This window comes from Spermophilus citellus, assembly GCF_964194105.1.
Source record: "Spermophilus citellus genome assembly, chromosome: 10".
NCBI classification, from domain to species: domain Eukaryota; kingdom Metazoa; phylum Chordata; class Mammalia; order Rodentia; family Sciuridae; genus Spermophilus; species Spermophilus citellus.
The window spans coordinates 47520615-47540055 of NC_138197.1; the positions used below are offsets into that span (position 1 = coordinate 47520615).

General features: G+C 35.9%; 1 protein-coding gene across 1 annotated transcript; it reads right to left on the reverse strand.

Moving 5' to 3' along the window:
- Window positions 1-525: 525 nt before the first annotated feature.
- Window positions 526-16994, reverse strand: LOC308657605 (sulfotransferase 6B1-like; the record flags this gene model as incomplete). The annotated part of the gene is made up of 6 exons (XM_081309433.1): window positions 526-644; window positions 4882-5068; window positions 5229-5320; window positions 11049-11175; window positions 14077-14261; window positions 16850-16994. The coding sequence occupies 6 exons, from the start codon at window positions 16992-16994 to the stop codon at window positions 526-528; spliced, it is 855 nt and encodes a 284-aa protein (XP_081165559.1).
- Between the last annotated feature and the right edge of the window lie 2447 nt (window positions 16995-19441).

Genomic DNA, 19441 nt, shown 5'->3' on the forward strand with positions numbered 1-19441 from the left:
ATTGGAATGTGGTCATTTGATTATGCTCAAGCATTAGGAGATTCCACCTTAGTAAGATTATGTATGTCATGATTATGACATTGGAGAATATTTCTACACAGACACCAGAGAATGTTGAAATAAAAGTGTTGGTCATGATTGTCCAAATAGGCAGAAAATAAATTCTTCTCAGACATCTGTTATTTTAGATAATCCCTTGCCTCTTTTGTTGTACATTACTGCAGCTTGTAGAACACCACAGTAATATGCTCTCTCTGAATAGAAGTAATTCCTTGCCTTACTGAATATCCTGGAAATAGGTATATAATTCAGCCATTCAAAAATGTTATACTTCCTTTTACTAATAATTCCTTGCTATCACCGAATATAATAACAGTCTCTCACACAGGACACTTTTGACACATTCATGAAGTATATGTTTCTCACTGAAAGAAATATTGGCTTTCTACATTGGTGAAAAATATTTACACATTCCCCAAGCTCAGCACTGCATAAAATGGAAATTGGTTTCATTTCCCATTTGTACTAAGAGTACTCCTTCAAGCGTCTTGCCAGTTCACTGTGTTTCATTTTCTCTGTGAATAGTTCATCAAATACTCTCTTCTGCTTTGAAGTAAAGTAGTTTATCCAATCACCCACCACTCCTGCAAAAATTGGAAATGTATCAGACAAGAACCAATTTAAATTTATAGTATTTACAAAAGAAATCTGTTAGCTTTATAATAAAATGTGAACATTTGGTATTCCTTCGTGATAAGATTATGTGGGATTATTTTTCTTTTGCTTATCTGTTGTTTCTAATTTATTCTGCAAAGGTTGCATATTAATTTGTACAGTTTAAGAAGTTATTTCTTAAAAGGAAAGAGAGATTGAAAATACTTAAACATCATAAGGTTTTACTCTAGCAGGCAAAGAAGTTTCTAATCTAAATGTAATAAAACTAAATCAGACAATGTGGGCATAAGAACATCTAACTTTTTTCCCTACCTGGGCACCTAGATAGCAGAAGATGTGTGGGTGGGTGGGTAATTTGTCTCATTTTAAGGAAATCTATTTTACAAAGTGAATAATGGATAATTAGAAATATAAACATCGAGTTCCAATATAAGATATCTGGAGATATGGTATATACCTCACAATGTCCCTGAGCCTCTCCTGATCATACAAAATACCTTTCTCAGCGTGGCAACAAGAGGGTCCCCTCAAAACTGCCTTTCTCACCTCTCTTATGCGCCCTGTGACACAGCCCAATCCTGAATCTTGCACACAATGGTTTTCTGGCTTCAAGCTGCACCTCTGGGGTCTCCAGGTATTGAAGCCAATGAAATATCATTTTATCCCAACATTTCTAATTGCTTTATACCATGTTTTCTTTCCCATTAGCTTAGGTTAGGGACTGTGATGTATCATTTGTGTGTAATCCTATAGTTCCTGATTCAATGCTGAGCTGTTTCTAGTGAGTGGGTGTTCAATAAACAGCCTGCAGCTTAATCGAATGCCAAATAATGTCACCTACACCTACAGCAAAGCAACATAAAACAACCTAGGAATTTCTGATGTTGTGAACTATTGCCTCAAAAATTGAGTTCAAGAAGGAGCAGAGAGAATTAATTGTATTGTCAGTAGGGTGGGGGTAGGAGATGGAAAGGAGAGTAGTACCAGAAGGAAGATCTCAATCAGGAAATGACGCTGATGACACTGCCTCTAAGACACACCAACTTGGACACAAGGCCAGCTCCATGAGGTCAGTATGCCTGGCCCATGGAAGAGCAATATTATTGTTACCAAACAACCAATATCCTTTGGTCTTTTTCTGGTTTTCCCTTCCAGCCTCAGTGTCAGCTCCTCTGGATCACTATTTTAATCTTCATTTAATATGACTTTTGTTTGCTTGTCTTGTTTCTAATTTCTGATTTGTTCTTTGGACTTCCTTTATTTCTTTTGTTAAGGAAAAAAATTCTAAAAATAATATAGTAATTATATATGTAGGTTTAGAAAATACATATGAGCAAAGAAGGTTAAAAAAAAATCAAGGAAATACGCTCAGCTAACACAGTATATGCTGACCTGCATTCTTCCAGATGTTTTTCTTTGCAAGCATAGATATTCATGTAAACTGTATTTAAAAATCACAACATCATAACCTGCTTTTATTTCACATGTTATACTTTGATCATCTTCCATGTTAGTATGCATACTCGCACAGTAAAATTATGGTTGCATAGAACAAGACGATCAGTCAAAAACTTAAAGGGAAATTGGAAAATGTTTTGAAACAAAAAACAAAACCACGGCACCAAAAACTTAGATAATACAGTAGAAACAAAACAAAGAGGGAAATTTATAATGGCAAACACCTATACTGAAAAAGAAGTATCTCAAATAAACAACCTAACTTTGCACCTCAACCAACTAGAAAAAGAAGGGGAAAAAAAAACCAAGCTCAAAGCTAGAACAAGGGAAAAAATAATAAAGATGAAAGCAGAAATAAATGAAATAGAGAAAACCAAAAATATTAACAAAATTAAGAGTTGGTTTTTTGAAAAGATAAGCAAAACTGATGAACCTTCAGTTAAGGAAAATAAACCTCAAATAAATTTGATTGATTGAATTCAAGTCTTGACTTTACTGTCTTTTACTTCCATGACTTTGAAAAGTTATTCAGGTACTTGATGTCTCTATACAAGGGTTAACATGAATATAATCCTCAAGTTTATTGTCAAGTATAAGAGAGATAAACCAAGTAATGTGCTTGGCACATAGTAAGCACTCAATAAATCCTACTTTTGCCTGCATAATTTTCTGTAATTTTCATACGCCATAGTAAATTCCTATATGCATGTAACTAAATTTCTGATTAGTGTCCGTTTCAGTGCTTTCTAGATTCTCATTGTCATGGGCAATACTGCAGCCTGCCTCCTGGCCATACATCTTTCTATACTCCCATAATTCTCCTGGAACTTTGAGTATGTGCAGGTCATTGGACTTGGGACACTGGGATCACTACTTGTCATCTCCATGGCTACCTCGTCATTTCCTAGAACATCACTCTAATTTGGGATATCAAAGTAAAGACAACTGCAGGGACAAATTCTCCTCTGTGAAGTGAAGACTTTCTCTGTGTGCCAAGGAGTCTAAGTCAGTGACTTGAGCAGTTTCCCTGCAGTGAGCATTTCTGAAGGATAGATCCTCAACTCCCACCTCATCCACCCAGTGCAGGAGCCAAGTGCACTACTGCTGGGCCCTCCTTGTGTTTAATTCCTTGTGTACAACAGATCTACCGACAGGCCCTCCTGGTGACAGTATCAGTGAGGAGGTTCCCACTGTTAACCTTCTGTGCTTAGAGCAACACAAGGAAACACTTTTAACACTGAATTTAAATGCTTTAGAATTAATGTTGTTAGCTACAGTGATAAGTGAACTGATTTCATACAGGATATTTGCGAGGGTTACTAGCCTGGCAGGTCAGAGAATAATTCCTTTCCCATTACAGTAATATTTCACATGTTTGTAGGATAAGATGTGAGAATATTGATTATTTTGCTAGTCAGAATCTCAAAGGGTAGTAATTAAACACTGTTCACCACTAAATATCAGAGCTTCCTCATTTCTCACTTTCCTCTTTACCACGATCTGTCTCCTTTTTTTTTTTTTTTTTTGTTGGTTGGTTGGTTTCCCTTCTCTTTGCTTATTTTGCCTTCCTTATGTGGATCTTTTTCTAAGTTCTGCTGTCTTTCTTTCACCTCTTCTCTCAACCCCTCCTAATCTTTTACTTATTCCTGCCTTTCTCTCAAGCCCCACATCCCCTTCCTCCTACCCTCTATTCTCAAACCTCTTAGAAGAGGGGTCCTTAGTTCCCGTACCCCCTTTTCACCTCCCATCTCATCAGATATTCACCTGGTTCCCCCTATATCTGGATAAAAATCACACAGACTTCAAAACAGTTCTATATCCAGATGTACCCATACTTGCTCCTTACTTAAACCTGAAGAACTAGTGGAGAAGATTTATTTTCTTCTCTTTGTGTTTCCAGGCAGAGGACCATCCTTGATTAACAATCCCAGCTTCTCTCCCTACTCCTTCCTTACTTCTGAAGGATGAGTTGCCTGGTTGGTATCTGGGGAAACATACCATCCACACTCATGAACTCTTTTCACTTAAGAGAAGACTGGTGTGTTTGATCACCACCATGCTCCAGCGCCTTGCCTGGGGAATGGAAAGAATGGCCCTTGATGGGCTGTAACTAAGTGCATATGTTTCTATAATTTAGGGTAAATTGTCAGCAAATGCACTAGGCTGCAGACCTGAGGCACATTCTTCAAAGAGCTTTATTATTTCCATCTGTTTAACTTCTATGTCTATCTTTCAGTTGACTCCTGAACAGGCATTGACATCTCAACTCTGGAAATAACACAATTCAACAATCTTATTTAATAAACATTCACCAAAGGGTGACAATGTGCAATATATTACACAAGAAATGGAAAGGTAAAATGGAAGATTAAAAATGGAACTGCAGTTGTCCCTTGGTTGTCCCGGGGGGATTGGTTCTAGGACATCCCCAAAATACCCAAATCCTCACGAGATATCCCTTATATCAAATGGCATAGTGTTTGCATATGACCTATCTATGCACATCCTTCCTTGCACTTTAAATCCTCTCTAGACATACCCAGTACAATGTAAATGCTCTCTAAATAGTTGTTATATCCAGTTGTTTAGGAAATAATGACAAGTCTACACACATGCAGTATAGTTGCAATTTTTTTTCAAATATTTTCATCTGCTATAGGCTCAATTCACTGATGAGCAAGATGCAAATATGGAGGGTCAACTGTACTTCCAAAGACAGATGAGTTACCGCATCTCCTTCTGGCTTACCTTTTCTAAATACCAGGTTCCTCTCTGATGTGAGGGCACAGATGGTATGATTTGGATCATGGCTTTCTTTGACTGTATTATTTTTCATTTCACTGAAGGATGTTTTCCAAGCAATGTTATTAATTTCACTGTCATTCACATGCATACCAAGGAAAGTAGTTATTTTCTTTAAACTTTTAAAAAAATCCTGAGCAATAAGCAAAATTTAAAAACAAATTAAGTATAAGTCTTGTCAAAACATAAAATACATTCCCTAAAACCTAAAAAGCAGAATTCAATTGATTGACTTCTTGTTTTAACTTAATTTGATTTAAATTTTGATTACTGAAACATTAGGGAAGACTTACTTTCTTCATTTCTTCATAGAATATAATTAGAACATTATCATTTTTGTGCTCTTCCCAGCTTAAAACATGATCAAACCAGGATCCATACACAACTGGAAAAAAAGTGAATTGTTGTGTTATTATTAAAAATTATGTCTTTGTATTCATGGGGTTTTCCCTTAGGAAGCAGTCAAAGTGAGGCATGTACTTATCAGACTCTGGAGTAAGACTTTTCCTTAGAAGAGCTTGATTTCACTATTATTTTGACAAATATAATGCTATGGTATGATGCTGGATGGCCACATCTTTTAATAAGTCTTTGGTGCTTTTTTTCCTTATTTCTAGAAAATATATATATATATATATTTTTTTTTTACCATCAGGGAAAGAAGGAACAGAAATACAGATACACATTTTCTCAAGATAGTTTTTTGATCACCATTTTGGTTCTTGGGAGAAATATAGAAACAATGGGAATTTATTCCTATAAAGTGACATGTTTTCATAATTATAGGTTTTTCCAAAAATATTTACAAACTTCTTTTTAAAAAATTCTTATGATTATGTTTTTATGTATCAGTTAAAATTAATTTGAACAAAAAAAATAAAATTAACTTTAAAAAAGATTCTATTCACATGTTAGTTCAAGATTGAAAAATCAGCCTTGGAGATTTATCTTTAGTTGATATGATCTCTTTGTTGTTGTTATTAACTAATAGCCTTGGAAAAAAAAACTCCAAGGGTTTAAACGCAAAATATTATGATGCATAATAACCTTTTTGACAATGGTGATTAAAAATAAAATTTATTTATTTCATTTCATGAAGTCAACTAGTTTGAAGCATAATGCATAAAACATAGTAATTTAAAATACTGCATATACATTCTTCCATGTATCCTTACCAATCAATATTCAAATTCTGGCTAATACCATAAGTATAAAAGAGCTGCTCTACTGCTTTCCTGAAGATCTGCTGACTTTTGATTCATTGAATAAACATTTATTAAGCCATTGGTGTCTGCCAGAGATTTGCTAGACATTTTGAACATTAAAGCTTTGAATAAATTGAAGTATAATTAACTCCAAACTAAGTGCAATTTTCATGGCTTCAGCTTTTGAGGAAACAAAGAGCAGAAAATAACCATGTGTATTTTTAAAACAAGAATTTCCAGGACTACTGTGATGTCATCAAAGAGTCAGCCTGCTACCCCAGGGACCCACAGGGTTTACAGTAAGCTCCTCAGAGAGCTTCCTGGACACACCTTTTACTTATCAACAGTCTCTAGCAATTTCAGTGACTTGCGAAACACCTCTTACTAAATTACCCAAAGTACCACTTCAGTGATAAGGGATACCTCTTCTAAGAATGGTCATTCTTTTCCCAGAAGCAAACACCTAGTAGGAAGAAGACTGATTTTCTCTTATGCAAATTTAGGAAGTTAACTACTGTAGTCACTGGTGCCTTAGACCACATCATGGACACAACCTGCCCTGCCAGTTCCCACACCCACATCCTCCAGGTGACATCATGCCTGGAGTTGTTGATGTCCAGGGACTCCTTTATACTACAGGACAGGGAAGCTGAGCTTCAGCAGCAAGGAGGCTAGGCAAAAACAGACCCAGAGTTTTACTCACCATTAGGTGTAATTGACTTTGCTCACTATGGTTTTTCATAGGAAATGTATTGCAACATGCCTCAGAATACATTTAAGAGTAGATGTTGCAGCATAGCTTGATCACAATTTGAAAGCCAGCTGTTTCATTGTTGACCAATTAATTTATACCCCACCATGTTCCAAAAGGACTTTAGTCAGATAAAATTGAAAAAAGTTGGCAGCCTGCTCCTTCTTCACCAACACAGGAAAGTGTGTTAGTACTATATCTGAAAAATGTTTTTGATAGGCTAAAAAACTTAAAGTTTGGATTAATTTTTTAAATCAGAATTGTTTAATTATCCAGGTCATTAATTGATCTTAGCTCTAAAAAAAAAAAAATCAGCTTTCAAAATAGAGGTTTGAAATCTTTCTTTTATGGAAAACTCTTTTTTCCATGTCCTGCATTTAATTTCAGAATTATCCTACTACCTCCTGGCTTTAATATTTGCCTGCAGGGCCTGCCCTTTGCTATATAAAATTCTTTCACCAAATGTCCCTGAGAAGACAAGTTTATTCTAATTCAACCCATGTGTCTTAGGGTCTGGGGAGTGAGCCATTTGGCCTCCTAGAAAATTCCAAAATTCCTCCTTCCTATTGAATCCATGCTTCTTTGAGACTCATTTCAATAAATCATTCCTTCCCTCCTTATCTCAATCATAAATCAACCTGTTCTCTCTCCTAAAGTCACTGAAGGCTCTTCCTAAGAGGTCACAGTCTCTGGGTCCTCTCAGTTCTTGCCATCTGCTTGAGTGACTAAATGGACAGTTCCTCCCGTGCCCTACTCTGAATATTTTATCCCTTTCTGTCTTCACTCTTTTCCTCTGTTTTCTTGCCTATCTCTTCAGTTTCCTTGTTGCCTTATTGCTTATTTAGAACAATTAGGAAAAAAAAAACACCCAGAATTGAATCAAAACACTTCAACTTCTTTCTTCTCTCCCATTTTTGCTGAGAGCTGCTCGAGAAATGCATACAAGTCAGTATTTGCATCACTGCAAGTTCCTGTTTCCAACCTTAGGGCTCCAGGGCTCCCTAAGCAAGCCACTTGTCCTACATTAACATTCCATTCTTCCCAACAGCCTTTTCAATCCTGCCACACTTTCTGCAAACCTTGTGCCTCTACTCCAGTTATAATGAATGTCTTAGTTTCTAGTTTCTAGAAAGATCTCAGAAGATGAAGTATTTGTGAAGAAAAACAAAACTCTGGGACGAAGTGGCCTAGGAAACAGAGTATCTATATAAGACCGGAGAGAAGGCTGTGAGGAGAAAAAAGAGCTGAATGCTAAGGCATTAATTTTATTGAGATTATTAATCTGCTATGGTTTTACCAGAACACAATTTCTAGTTATTGTTTAACTTGAAAAGCTAAAATGTATTTATATGCTATCTGAAAGGCATATTAAAATGATTAGATACATGTCCAATATGTCTCTTTAATATCGCATTATATAACTAAAATCCATGTCTATATTTAGGGATAGATACAGGATATCATAACTCCTCAGTTATAAAATAACCTCTTTAGACAAATTCTTACTTAACAACAGCTCTGCCTTAATGTGAAACTTACTTTCATTCTTTCTTCATCATAATCTTTTTTTTTTTTTGGTACCAGAGATTGAACCCAGCAGCGCTTAATCAGAGCCCAGAACCACATCCCCAGCCTTTATATTTTTTAAGACAAGGCCTCACTAAGTTGCTTAAGGTCTAACTAAGTTTCTGAGTCTGGCTTTGAGCTTGTTATCCTCCTGAGCCCCAGGGATTGCAGGTATGTGCCACCAGGCCCAGCAATGTGAAACTCTTTAAACACCTTCTGAAAGAATGCACGAGTAGATTTCTACAGCACATTTCACACATTATTTAAATTTGAACCTCTAAATAATCTTACAAAATGGATCATTTGATTAGCCTTCTTTTTATATTAAAGTATAGACCTCAGAAAAGTTATGCTACTAATCCAAAGCCACACAGGAAATATAGTCAGAACTTGATGCCAGGTCTTCTGCCTCTGTCACCTATTCTTCCTACTACACCATGGTAAGAGAAATAATCTTCCCTTCAAAGAGTTTCTAAAGAACATCCCTGAAAAAAAAAAATAGTCTCATACATATAATACACATGCACATGTACACAAACAACCATGACTTACAAATAGTAAAAACAGAAGCTACTTGTACCCAACCCAATAGATTTTTTAAAAAAACAACTTCTGTGCTTCTGTTGGTGAGAGGGTTTGCCTAGGCTGAATCACCCAGTTGTATAATGTTTACAGATAAAATCCCTTTACAACTAAAAATCTGTTCATTCACCCAAGAAGGTGCCAGAGAATCATCTGGAATACTTTTTCCAACTATACTCTGTCCCTCCTGGATACTTCAGGGCTCCACTAGGGTCAGATAGCCTCACTGTACTCTGGTCTGGGCTGGCATGTTTGTGGTTACATGGATAGAAAAATAACTTCTAGAATAGGAATAGTGCTAGACCTGCTCCACCCTGTCCTCACCAGATCACACCTAAAGTATACTTGCTTTCTGGAAACTGCATAATGGTAGAGTGGCCAAATTAGAGATGATACAGTGGAAAGGATTGGGAACCCCAGTGTGTGAGAATGGCAGACAAAAACAGCATTTCTTGTCTCGAGGAAAAGCAGACTCCAAGTCTGTTCTGGGAAAAAAAATCATGTATTTAAACTCTGCTTATTCCAAAAATGGAATTGAGGTGAAGTGAGGCATGCAAACTATCTTCAAATATTTAGAAGGCTATCATGTACAAGAGGAATTTATGATCAGGGGTAGTTTTTTTCTCTCCTGAACAAATGACACAATGGTTAAGGGTAAAGATTTTGGAGCAAATGCCTGAAATTAACCCGGGCTTTGCTCTTTATTAGTTATGCATCTGTGAACAAATTGCTTGGCTTCTCAAGGTTTGCTTTCTCTTCAGTTGTAAAATGAGGATAATAACAGCTACCTCGTAGGGTGTCTGGTGTGGATGAAATGAGAGAATGTTTGCATAGCACTTACCTAAGTGTATCACATGGTAAGCACACAGTAAATGGTAAGAAAAAAGAAAAAGAAAACATCTTAGAAGTGCCAAGAGGAAATACAGAGTGTTAGGGGGTTGGTGAGCCTGTTGCCAGGGTTAAAATGTTTAAGCTTAACTTATACAATTCTTGAGGATGTCATAAGGGTGATTCAAAATCAGGTGGGTATTTGGACCAGATAAGTACCTGTCATTCCTGCAACATGATTCCATTAAATGTGTGCCATTAGCTAAGCAGGAAAGCAGATCAGAAAGAGGAAATACTGTGAGCAGAACATATTCTTCCATATGGTATGGAGTGAAACAAAGAAAAAAAGTACTATGTGGAGCCAGGGATTAAGGCTACAATTACCTAGCCCTCTCTGAAACTAAAGGCTGAACAATTTGCTAGGGAAATTAGCCATTAAAGAAGACCTACCCTACCTCCAGGAAGAGAGAGGGCTCTCTTAAGACTCACCATTTCTAACTCAATGTCTCTTAAAGTCTACAGTGCCTTGGTCTATTATTTTGGCTTAACATGTGTTTGGGAATTCAGAATAGTTGTTCGTTCGTTTGTTTGTTTTTTAAGTGCTTCAGACACCATTAAGTCCAGGGGAGAGGAATAAATTCAAAGGTCTTGTGGTGGCAGAACCAATGTGCACCGTGCAGCTCAATCATGTTTCATGGTGGTGTTTTTCAAGATAAATGGCTGTTAGTTTTCATGAAATCAGTTCTCTCACAATTTGTTTATTGGTTTATTTGGGGAAAATATGAGCATATTTTTTGTTGTTTCATGTTTTTCCCCCCAGGCAGGTATATATAAGGTATTTCAAGCTTCCTATCTTCATAATTATTTCACCAAAAAAAGAGAAAGACTACTGGTATATGGGGTGGGTTGGGGGTGTTGCTTATATAGAATTAATCTGTTTAGAAAACACTCAAATCAGCTCACTAAATAATCACCAATACATTACTCCCTTAGGAGATAAGAGAGACTGTAGAGAAGTAAAGTAAGAAAGAATTTGTTTAGAAGAAATGAAAGAATTATCTTTTTAGCACAGTTCTGAAAATAGGCAGTTAGGATCCATTTAAACTCTTGCAAAAATGCTTTCATTTTCAGTGAGAAAGTTCACTGTATGTTATGAATATTAAAATCATTGTTATATTTACCATCTCCTCTGAGGAACAGCTCCAAAAATGCAGCCCATGTTTCAATGTAAGGGAGATTGGGGTTATCTCTGTAGTAGTGGAAGAGTGAGACAGCTGTATCTTTTGGATTTCTAATGATGTAGATAACCTGTTTAAAAAACCAATTTATTCTTAAATAACCCAGTACAAACTATTTGCTGAAAGAAAACAGCAGCTAAACTTACCTGTGCAAATCTTGATTATTATTATTTTTTTTTGGAGGGGGATAGCTTTTGCTAATGATTAAATACTGTCTTAGGCTAATATCTCTCAAAACTTAATGTGCAGAGGAGTCATTAGAGGATCTTCTTAAAATGCAGATTTTGATTCAGGAGGTCAAGGAGGAGGCCTGGTATATTGTACTTTTAACAAGCTCCCAGCTGATGTTGATACTGCCAGTCTACCAACCACACTTTCTACATTTATGTGCTAAATTTGGTCCTATCTTTTGGCGGAAGACATGGGAAAATATAAACTTATTCATTTGTGAGACAAAATTACCTTTTAGTTATCCACATAATATAAAATTGATTTCCAGATACTAATATTTCTTACAAATTGTCTGTTATTATTGAAAGAAAAAAATACTGTTTTAGAATTTCTTTTTTCTACGATTTAATCCCCCCAAGAGTAGGGAATCTTGAGGGAGCCTCCCAATTTCCATGAACACTGCAAATGCAGTTTAATTCAATTCAATAAATATTTATTTAGTACCTACTGTGTACCAAGTAATGTGAGATTTCCTCAGTCCAAAGAATATAATGAGCCAGGTATGGTGGCATATGCCTGTATAACCCCAGAGGCTTGGGAGGCTAAGGTAGGATTGTAAGTTCAAGGTCAGCCTCAGCAATTTAGTAAGACCCTAAGCAACTTATTGAGACTCTGTGTCAAAATAAAAAAACAAACAGGGCTGGGGATGTAGCTCAGTGGTAAAGCACCTCTGGGTTAAATCTCCAGAACCAAAAAGAAAAAGAAAAAAAAAGAAGAAGAAGAAATAAAGAAATCCAAAGAACATAACAATAAACAAGACAGAAAGGATTCTAGCTCTCTCAAAACTTACAGTCAGGAGCGGGAAGTCTATAATTAAATACACTTGACAATACAATGTTGTAAGAGTTATAACAGGGTGTGTAGAGTACATAAGACTATATAAGAGGCCTCAGGACACCAGGATAGGAAGCTGGATTTACTAGGAGCATTTTCAATCATAGTCAATATTGCATGATGAGTTGAGGGTACAAGATGTTCCACTTACTTTTAAAATGACAATCAGGGTAGACACATTTTGCTCAGATTAAAAATGTTAGCTGAGTCATTATGCATTCGTAACTATCCTGTTCAACGTAACTACCCAGTTCATAGTCCAGGTATTGTGGGTCCACATGAACAGTGTCTGTTCTTCTTTAATTGAGGGGATGTATAAAGGTCGCTGTGTACAGGAATGAAGAGTCACCTTTACCCCCACCCTACCCAGTATTCTCTCTACATCCCAAGAAACGCTTTCAGAGTAACCTAACCCATTAGGCCTGTCTGACTTCTCCTGAGCAGATTCATAGAACCCTAAGGCTCACAGAACAGTTATAAAAACCCACTGCCTTAACAAAAAGGGATAAAGTGTCAGAATTTAAGCCTCAGTCATTCAGTTGGACATATTCATTTTAGTAAAAGCAAACGTTTTTAGGGTTTCTGGAGAACGCCCAAAGTTATATGTCTGCATTATCTACTGGGAAAGACAATGCAACCCATTAATTAGTACACATTTTGTCAGAGAATGTAGTCTAGAGACATTAGAATTACTGGAGGAGGTTAGGGGAGATAAAGGGAAGGCAGAATAGTACTCTGGAGGGGAATCAAATATGAAACAAAACAACATAAAATGAGCTAGAAAGCATAACTTTTATGCCAAAGAGTTTAGAAACATAAAAAGGGAGAAATAAGGATTAAGGAGAAAATAGAGAAGGCAACTAGGATTGAGCTCTAGCAGGGGGAAATATGTGAGGGAGGAATTTACTGTCCCAGGCCCCTGCTGGGGCAAGGAGGCTTCTCCAAATCCAAGCCCTCAGGAGCTGAACCTCACTAACTGTTGTGGGAAACCTCTCATGAGTCCAGGGAAGAGGAGGCTCAGCTCCCAATAAGGGTCACACTGAAAGGGCTGCACCTCAAGGCTTTAGTGTGGTGGTTAAGAAGCACCCAAAGTTGGGCTGGGGCGCTGGCTCAGCGGTAGAGTGCTCGCCTAGCACAGTCAAGGCCCTGAGTTAAAGTTAGTGAGTTTAATCTGAATCCTTTTCTCTTCGAATCTCTCTGTCTCTCTCCTTTCCCTCCTCTCTGTCTCTATCTTTGCTTTTCTTTCTGTCTCACTCTTTCTATTTTCAGTCTGTTTCATCAGGAGAAAGAAGAATATTTGAAAAGCATCGTCTTTCTCCCTTTCTCTCCCTTTGTCTTAGCAAGAGTCTCTTTGGAAGGTCTGGTTGAGTGAAATGTGATCAAGTTAATTCACTTTCTCCTGTTCTGACAGATTGGGGAGGGAGGGTCAGTCAAGGCAAAGCTTTATGACATTTGCCCCTGGTTGACTGTGCTTCCTTTAATTTGTGCACAGAGGTATTGTGGTCATGGAATTACAGTCAGGAAAGACCTGCTCTAATGCATACACATTTGACTGGTAGGCTGCTTTTGTTTTTATGTTTAGAATATGACTGACATTGTTTGAAAAGCTTTCGTTTCTGGAAATGTGTTATAGCTGTCACATGTGTCTTGTCTTTGCTTTTCAAACATTCTTCTTTTTTTTCTGATCAAAATAGACTTTTAAAATGTTCCTTACACATACATTAATCCTAATGTCATGTTACATTAGGCGTTTTTCCTTTCCTATATAACACTTTGCAAAAATAATAGATAAAATAATTAAAATATAAGCAATATTGACTGTGCCACTTCTGGGCCATATGACAAATGGAATCCAAACCCAGATTTGTGAGACTCCCAAGCCCCAGCCACTAACCACAGAACTTACCTTGCATTGCTTTTGTTTAATATCCACCGGCAGCATGTCATAGCTCAAATGGGTAGGAATGACTCTTCTCTTAGAATACGCTTTTAGCTCATCAAATTTAGAAATGTCTCCCAATTCAATAGGAGATGTTATAGTTATTTTTGCATTGGGAATGTTCTCAATGACTTCTGCAACCCAGTGAGTGCCTTTACACAGAGATAAAATGAAATCCAATTTTAATTAAATATCACTCTTGATGAAATGAATAAAGAAAATTAGGATGTGATAAAAGCAATGAAAGCATTAATTTTATTATAATAGTCACATTACATACCCATAAAACCTGTGGAAACACTGAAGACGCTAATTCATTTCACAAGTAGATTCACATTTTAAAGAGTGAAAGGGTTTGAAGATTGTACTTGTTGCTTCCTTGGCTAAAATGCTCTTCTGTTACCAATCACTCCTGAAACTTTCAATTCACAAAGTCATGCACATCTTTCCATACATAATTTCCACTCATCCTGTGAGCTCATGCAGCTTCGTCCTCTATAAACTACCTCTGAGTCTCCACTCGCCGGCACAGTTGCTCATCCCTTCCTGGCTCCCACGCTGTATTCAGCTTCTACCTCTGTCAGAGCACAACCACAGCATAGTTGCCATTGCTTATGTTCATGTTTACCTCTCCATTTCCTCCTTGCAGATAGCCATGAACCTTCATTTTATGTACAGATTACACAATATTTGTGCAATCAATAAAGCATTTGAACAATGAATGTATGCTGTATTCAAACATCATAGAGATACAAGCTATCATGGAATCCAGAAAGAATACAACATTAGCCGTTTTACTGTTGTTGTTGCTGCTGTTGTTTTATTTTTTCCTGGTGCTGAGAATTGAACCCAGGGCCTTGCATATACTAGCCAAGTGCTCTCCTACCAAGCTGTCCAGCCCAAGAAAACAACTTTACATTGACATAAAGCAAACGGTGGATGCACTCTATAGACAACAGTAAATTGGAGCAGAGAAATAGAAATCTGCAGTGGGGTGGGGTGGGGTTTGCTAACTTGAAAGCAATGTCCATAAAGAGTTTAAGTCGAGTCTCAACTTCATTTATCTCATTTTAATTTTCATGAGATACAGTATTTACAAGGTTACAGTTGAAAAGAGTTTAAATAGTACCTTCATTTGCATTGTTTTAATATTGACTATTTTAATTTGTAATAAGTCTTAAATATTTATAATTATAGTATTCATACAAATGTGACTTAAATTGTATGGATATTTGGACTATTTTAACAAAACATATTGATTTGTTTTGATGAAAGAGAGGGAATATAAATGACTCTGTGCTACCAGACGGACCTTCTGGCAGCTGATGTCTTAGATGGCAGGGGATGTCACCATGTAGGTTCCACTATGTCCTTGTCCGGTGGAAGTCAATATGTTTGCTTATGGTGTAAGTTAGCCACTTACTGTGAGAACATTTAGGCCCATCTTGTTTGTTTGGGGAGGTACTGGGGATTTAACCCAAGGGTGCTCGTCCACTGAGCTATATCCCCAAATCTTTGTTTGTCTGTTTTGGCTTTAGTTTAGTGTTTGTTTGTTTGTTTTTTTTTGTTTGTTTTTTTTTTTTTTTTTTTGGTATTACAAAAATGAACTTGTCCTTTTGCCTCAGCATCCAGTGTCACTGGGATTATAGGTGTGCATGTCCAGTTCCAAGAACACTTAAAATATCATAGATTACTTTCTAAACTAATATATCAACTTAAGACAATTTGCATATATTCACAGAGCAACCTATTATATTCCAACTTTACTCTGACATATTCTGGAGTCAATCATTTAATTTTTCTTTCCAGCAATGTTTTCCAAAATAAAATGCTAACACTGGGAAGATCAGTAAAGTAAAGGGACCAAAAGGACGGGAGGCAGGGAGAGAGTGGGAAAATGCTAAAGAATGATATTGTTAAATTATATTGTTATACTGTGTGCATGTATGATTATGTAATAACAAATCCCATCAGTATGTGTAACTATAATGCACCAATTAAAAAATATGGAAAAAGAACAGAATGATCACCCTAGGATATCTGGTCTTATGTGAACTCTAGATCTTCCGATAAGGAGGACCTCTTGGCCTCAGATGGTGACTCTTCTGCAATCACAACTCAAGGGGAGCTCAGCTTTTAGTTGCTGAACTAGTGCTACCAGGTATATGCCATCTCTATGTGGTCACTAGTCTGGAAATAGCAACAGGCAGTGGGATGTTATATACCTTTGCCAGCTGTCAAAGCAAAAATAATATAACTCATTTTGAGAATTTACAGAATGATATTATTCATAATAACCATCCCTTCATGGATCTACAACTCCATGTGGGAATAAACTTTGAAGTGAAATCTTTTTAATGTTACAAATATTGATGGCTCTTACTAGTTTAGAAGAAAAACAGTTATTTATAAAGCAATCATTAAGTGTAAATTGAACAAGTATTATTTAATTATTGCTATGCGTGGGTCAAATTATGATCAGAACTTTATAATGTTATAGATCTTATGCTTACTATAAATTTCAGCATATGTCCTCATGAATAAAATAGAAACAAGCATTTGTAAAGCTTTACTTTTTCCAAATGAATCTTTTGCAAAGCACATTTTAAAAATCTCTGATGTCAAAATTTTTTCATTAAAATAAGCAGTGTAAAAATTCCAAAAAATAAATGCTGAGCAAAAATGATTATTTTATTTATTATTGCATTCCTACATTAAAAATATATTGAAATAAACTCACCAGATTTGGGGTAGGAAACCAGAAACACATCATCTTCTCTTGCATCAAAAGAATCCAAGGAATCAAGAAGTTCTCTTGAAGATGCAGTGGAAAAGAGGATCCCCTTGAATTTATGAAGAACACTCAATTGACCCGGGGATAACATCTTTCATCAAATCTATCAAAAATTAGTTACTAAACACTGACTCGACACAAGACACAGAACAAATGTGGTCCGTGATCTTATTCCTAGCTGAGTGGGAATGTAATCTTAGAATTACTAAGTTGACATTCCAACACACACACACACACACACACACACACACACACACACACACACATATATACCTTTTACAATTCTTCTCAAGACTAATTTTTAAACCATAACAGAGTTAAAGTCTGTTGTAAAAATTTTGTTATCTGAATTTTTCTGATAACACATGTTACAAAATGTTTCCTGCTACTTGACTCAGGATAGTTTGCGTACAAAGCTACCAAGCTATCAGAATGCAATCATTCTAGTAAGATACTGCAGTCAATCGAATCCTTTGGCCTGAACAGGAAAAGGCTTTTAGTGGCTATAATGGATTATGTCACATACAAATGATTATAAAAAAACTAGATTTAGATTTCTACTTATTAACATAGTAGAGGAAGTAGTTACTATTGTTTTTGTTTTTAATTTGAAAATGCTAGGAATTGAACCTAGAGACTTGTACATGGTACACATTCACTCTACCACTGAGATAGGCCCCCAGCTCTCATATGGCATTTTAAGTAAAGAGAAATAAACTGAGAAAAGAGAAATATAAATTTTTATAGGAATTAAAAGATATAGCTGTGACTTTGGACAAAACAGAGTTATAAAGGAGTCAATATTGGAATAAGGCCATCCATGCCAGAAAAGAGATATCTTGAGGTTTTATGAAAACAGGAAGTTATAAGTTGAAGTAAATAAACTCTTGTCTGACTCATTCCTAGTTTTTGTCAGTAATATCGCAATCCACAGTTGGATTTATGCTTGTCTAACCATTGAAAGAAATATACACCACCAACAACAATAACAAAAACAACAAAAAATGTTAGTTGAGCACCAAAAAAATAAAACAAAACAAAATAGGTCTACTGTGGAGAAATAACAAAAGAAGAAAAATATCTTTGACAATAACAGAAATGAAATTTAGAAGGATCACATACATAGAAAATCTCAAAGAATCTACAGACGGTAAGAATAAATATATGAATTGAGCATGGCTGCTGGATTGTTAGGTCACCACATGAAAATGGAGTGTATTCTGATATTTTAACAAAAAACCAATTTAAAATAAAATCTAGAGCTGGGGATGTGGCTCAAGCGGTAGCGTGCTCTCCTGGCATGCGTGCAGCCCGGGTTCGATCCTCAGCACCACATACAAACAAAGATGTTATGTCTGCCGAGAACTGAAAAATAAATATTAAAAAAATTCTCTCTCTCCCCCGTCTCTCTCTCTCTCTCACTCAATCTCTCTTTAAAAATAAATAAATAAATTTTAAAAAATCTAAAATAATACTATTTGCAATAAGGAAAAAATCAATTCTCTTAGAAACAAGTCCAATAATAGATGTGCAAGACACTGAAAACTGCAAAGTATTACAGAGACTAGTTTAAAAAGACCTAAACAGGGCTGGGGCTGGGGCTGAGCAGTAACTCACTTGCCTGGCATGTGTGAGGCACTGGGTTTGATTCTCAGCACCACATATAAATAAATAAAATAAAGATCTATCAACAACTAAAAAAATATTTTAAAAAACCTAAATAAATGTAGACATATACCACATCCATGGACTAGATGACTTAATTTTATTAAATGACCTTATTTTATTAAAATATCAAAATTATTCTTATTGATTTAGAAAGTCAATAAAAGTTTGATCAAAATCCAAACAGGTATGTGTGCCTATGCGTGTATGTGTATTTATAAATTTATAAGCATTTATGTGAAAATGCAAAGACCCCAGAATAGCCAAAGAAACCTTAAAAGAAAAAAAAATCCCTAGGACTTATCAGATTTCAAGGTTTGCTATACAGTAATAGTAGTTAAAATTATGTGACCTGAGCCTAAGACTACACACATAGACCAATGGAATAGAATGAAGAGCACAGAAAATGACACACAGATAAAGGGCCACTTGATTCATGACAAAGGGAAAATTCCGGGAGAAAAGGACGTTTTTTAATGAATGGTACTTATTCCACTGGTTCTCTAGGGAGAGTTCAATGAATCCCATCTTATAAACAGAGAAAATTCAAAATGGATCATATAAAATTAAATTTTAAAAATAAAATATTTCTAGATGCAAACAAGGAGAATATCTTCTGAATCTTTAAGAAAGCAAAGATTTCTTTTAAAGGATTAAAAAAACCCACAAACCATTACAAAATTATAATTGGACTTCATTAAATTAAGAACTTCCTGATTAAAAGTCATCATTAAGAGTAAAAAGCAAGACACAGAATGTCAGAAAATATTATAGTTTATATATTAAATGCTGTGCTTATTTCTAGACTCTTTAAAGAACTTGTACTTACAATAACAAAAAACAAACAACAAAAAAAGCAAAAGACGTGAATAA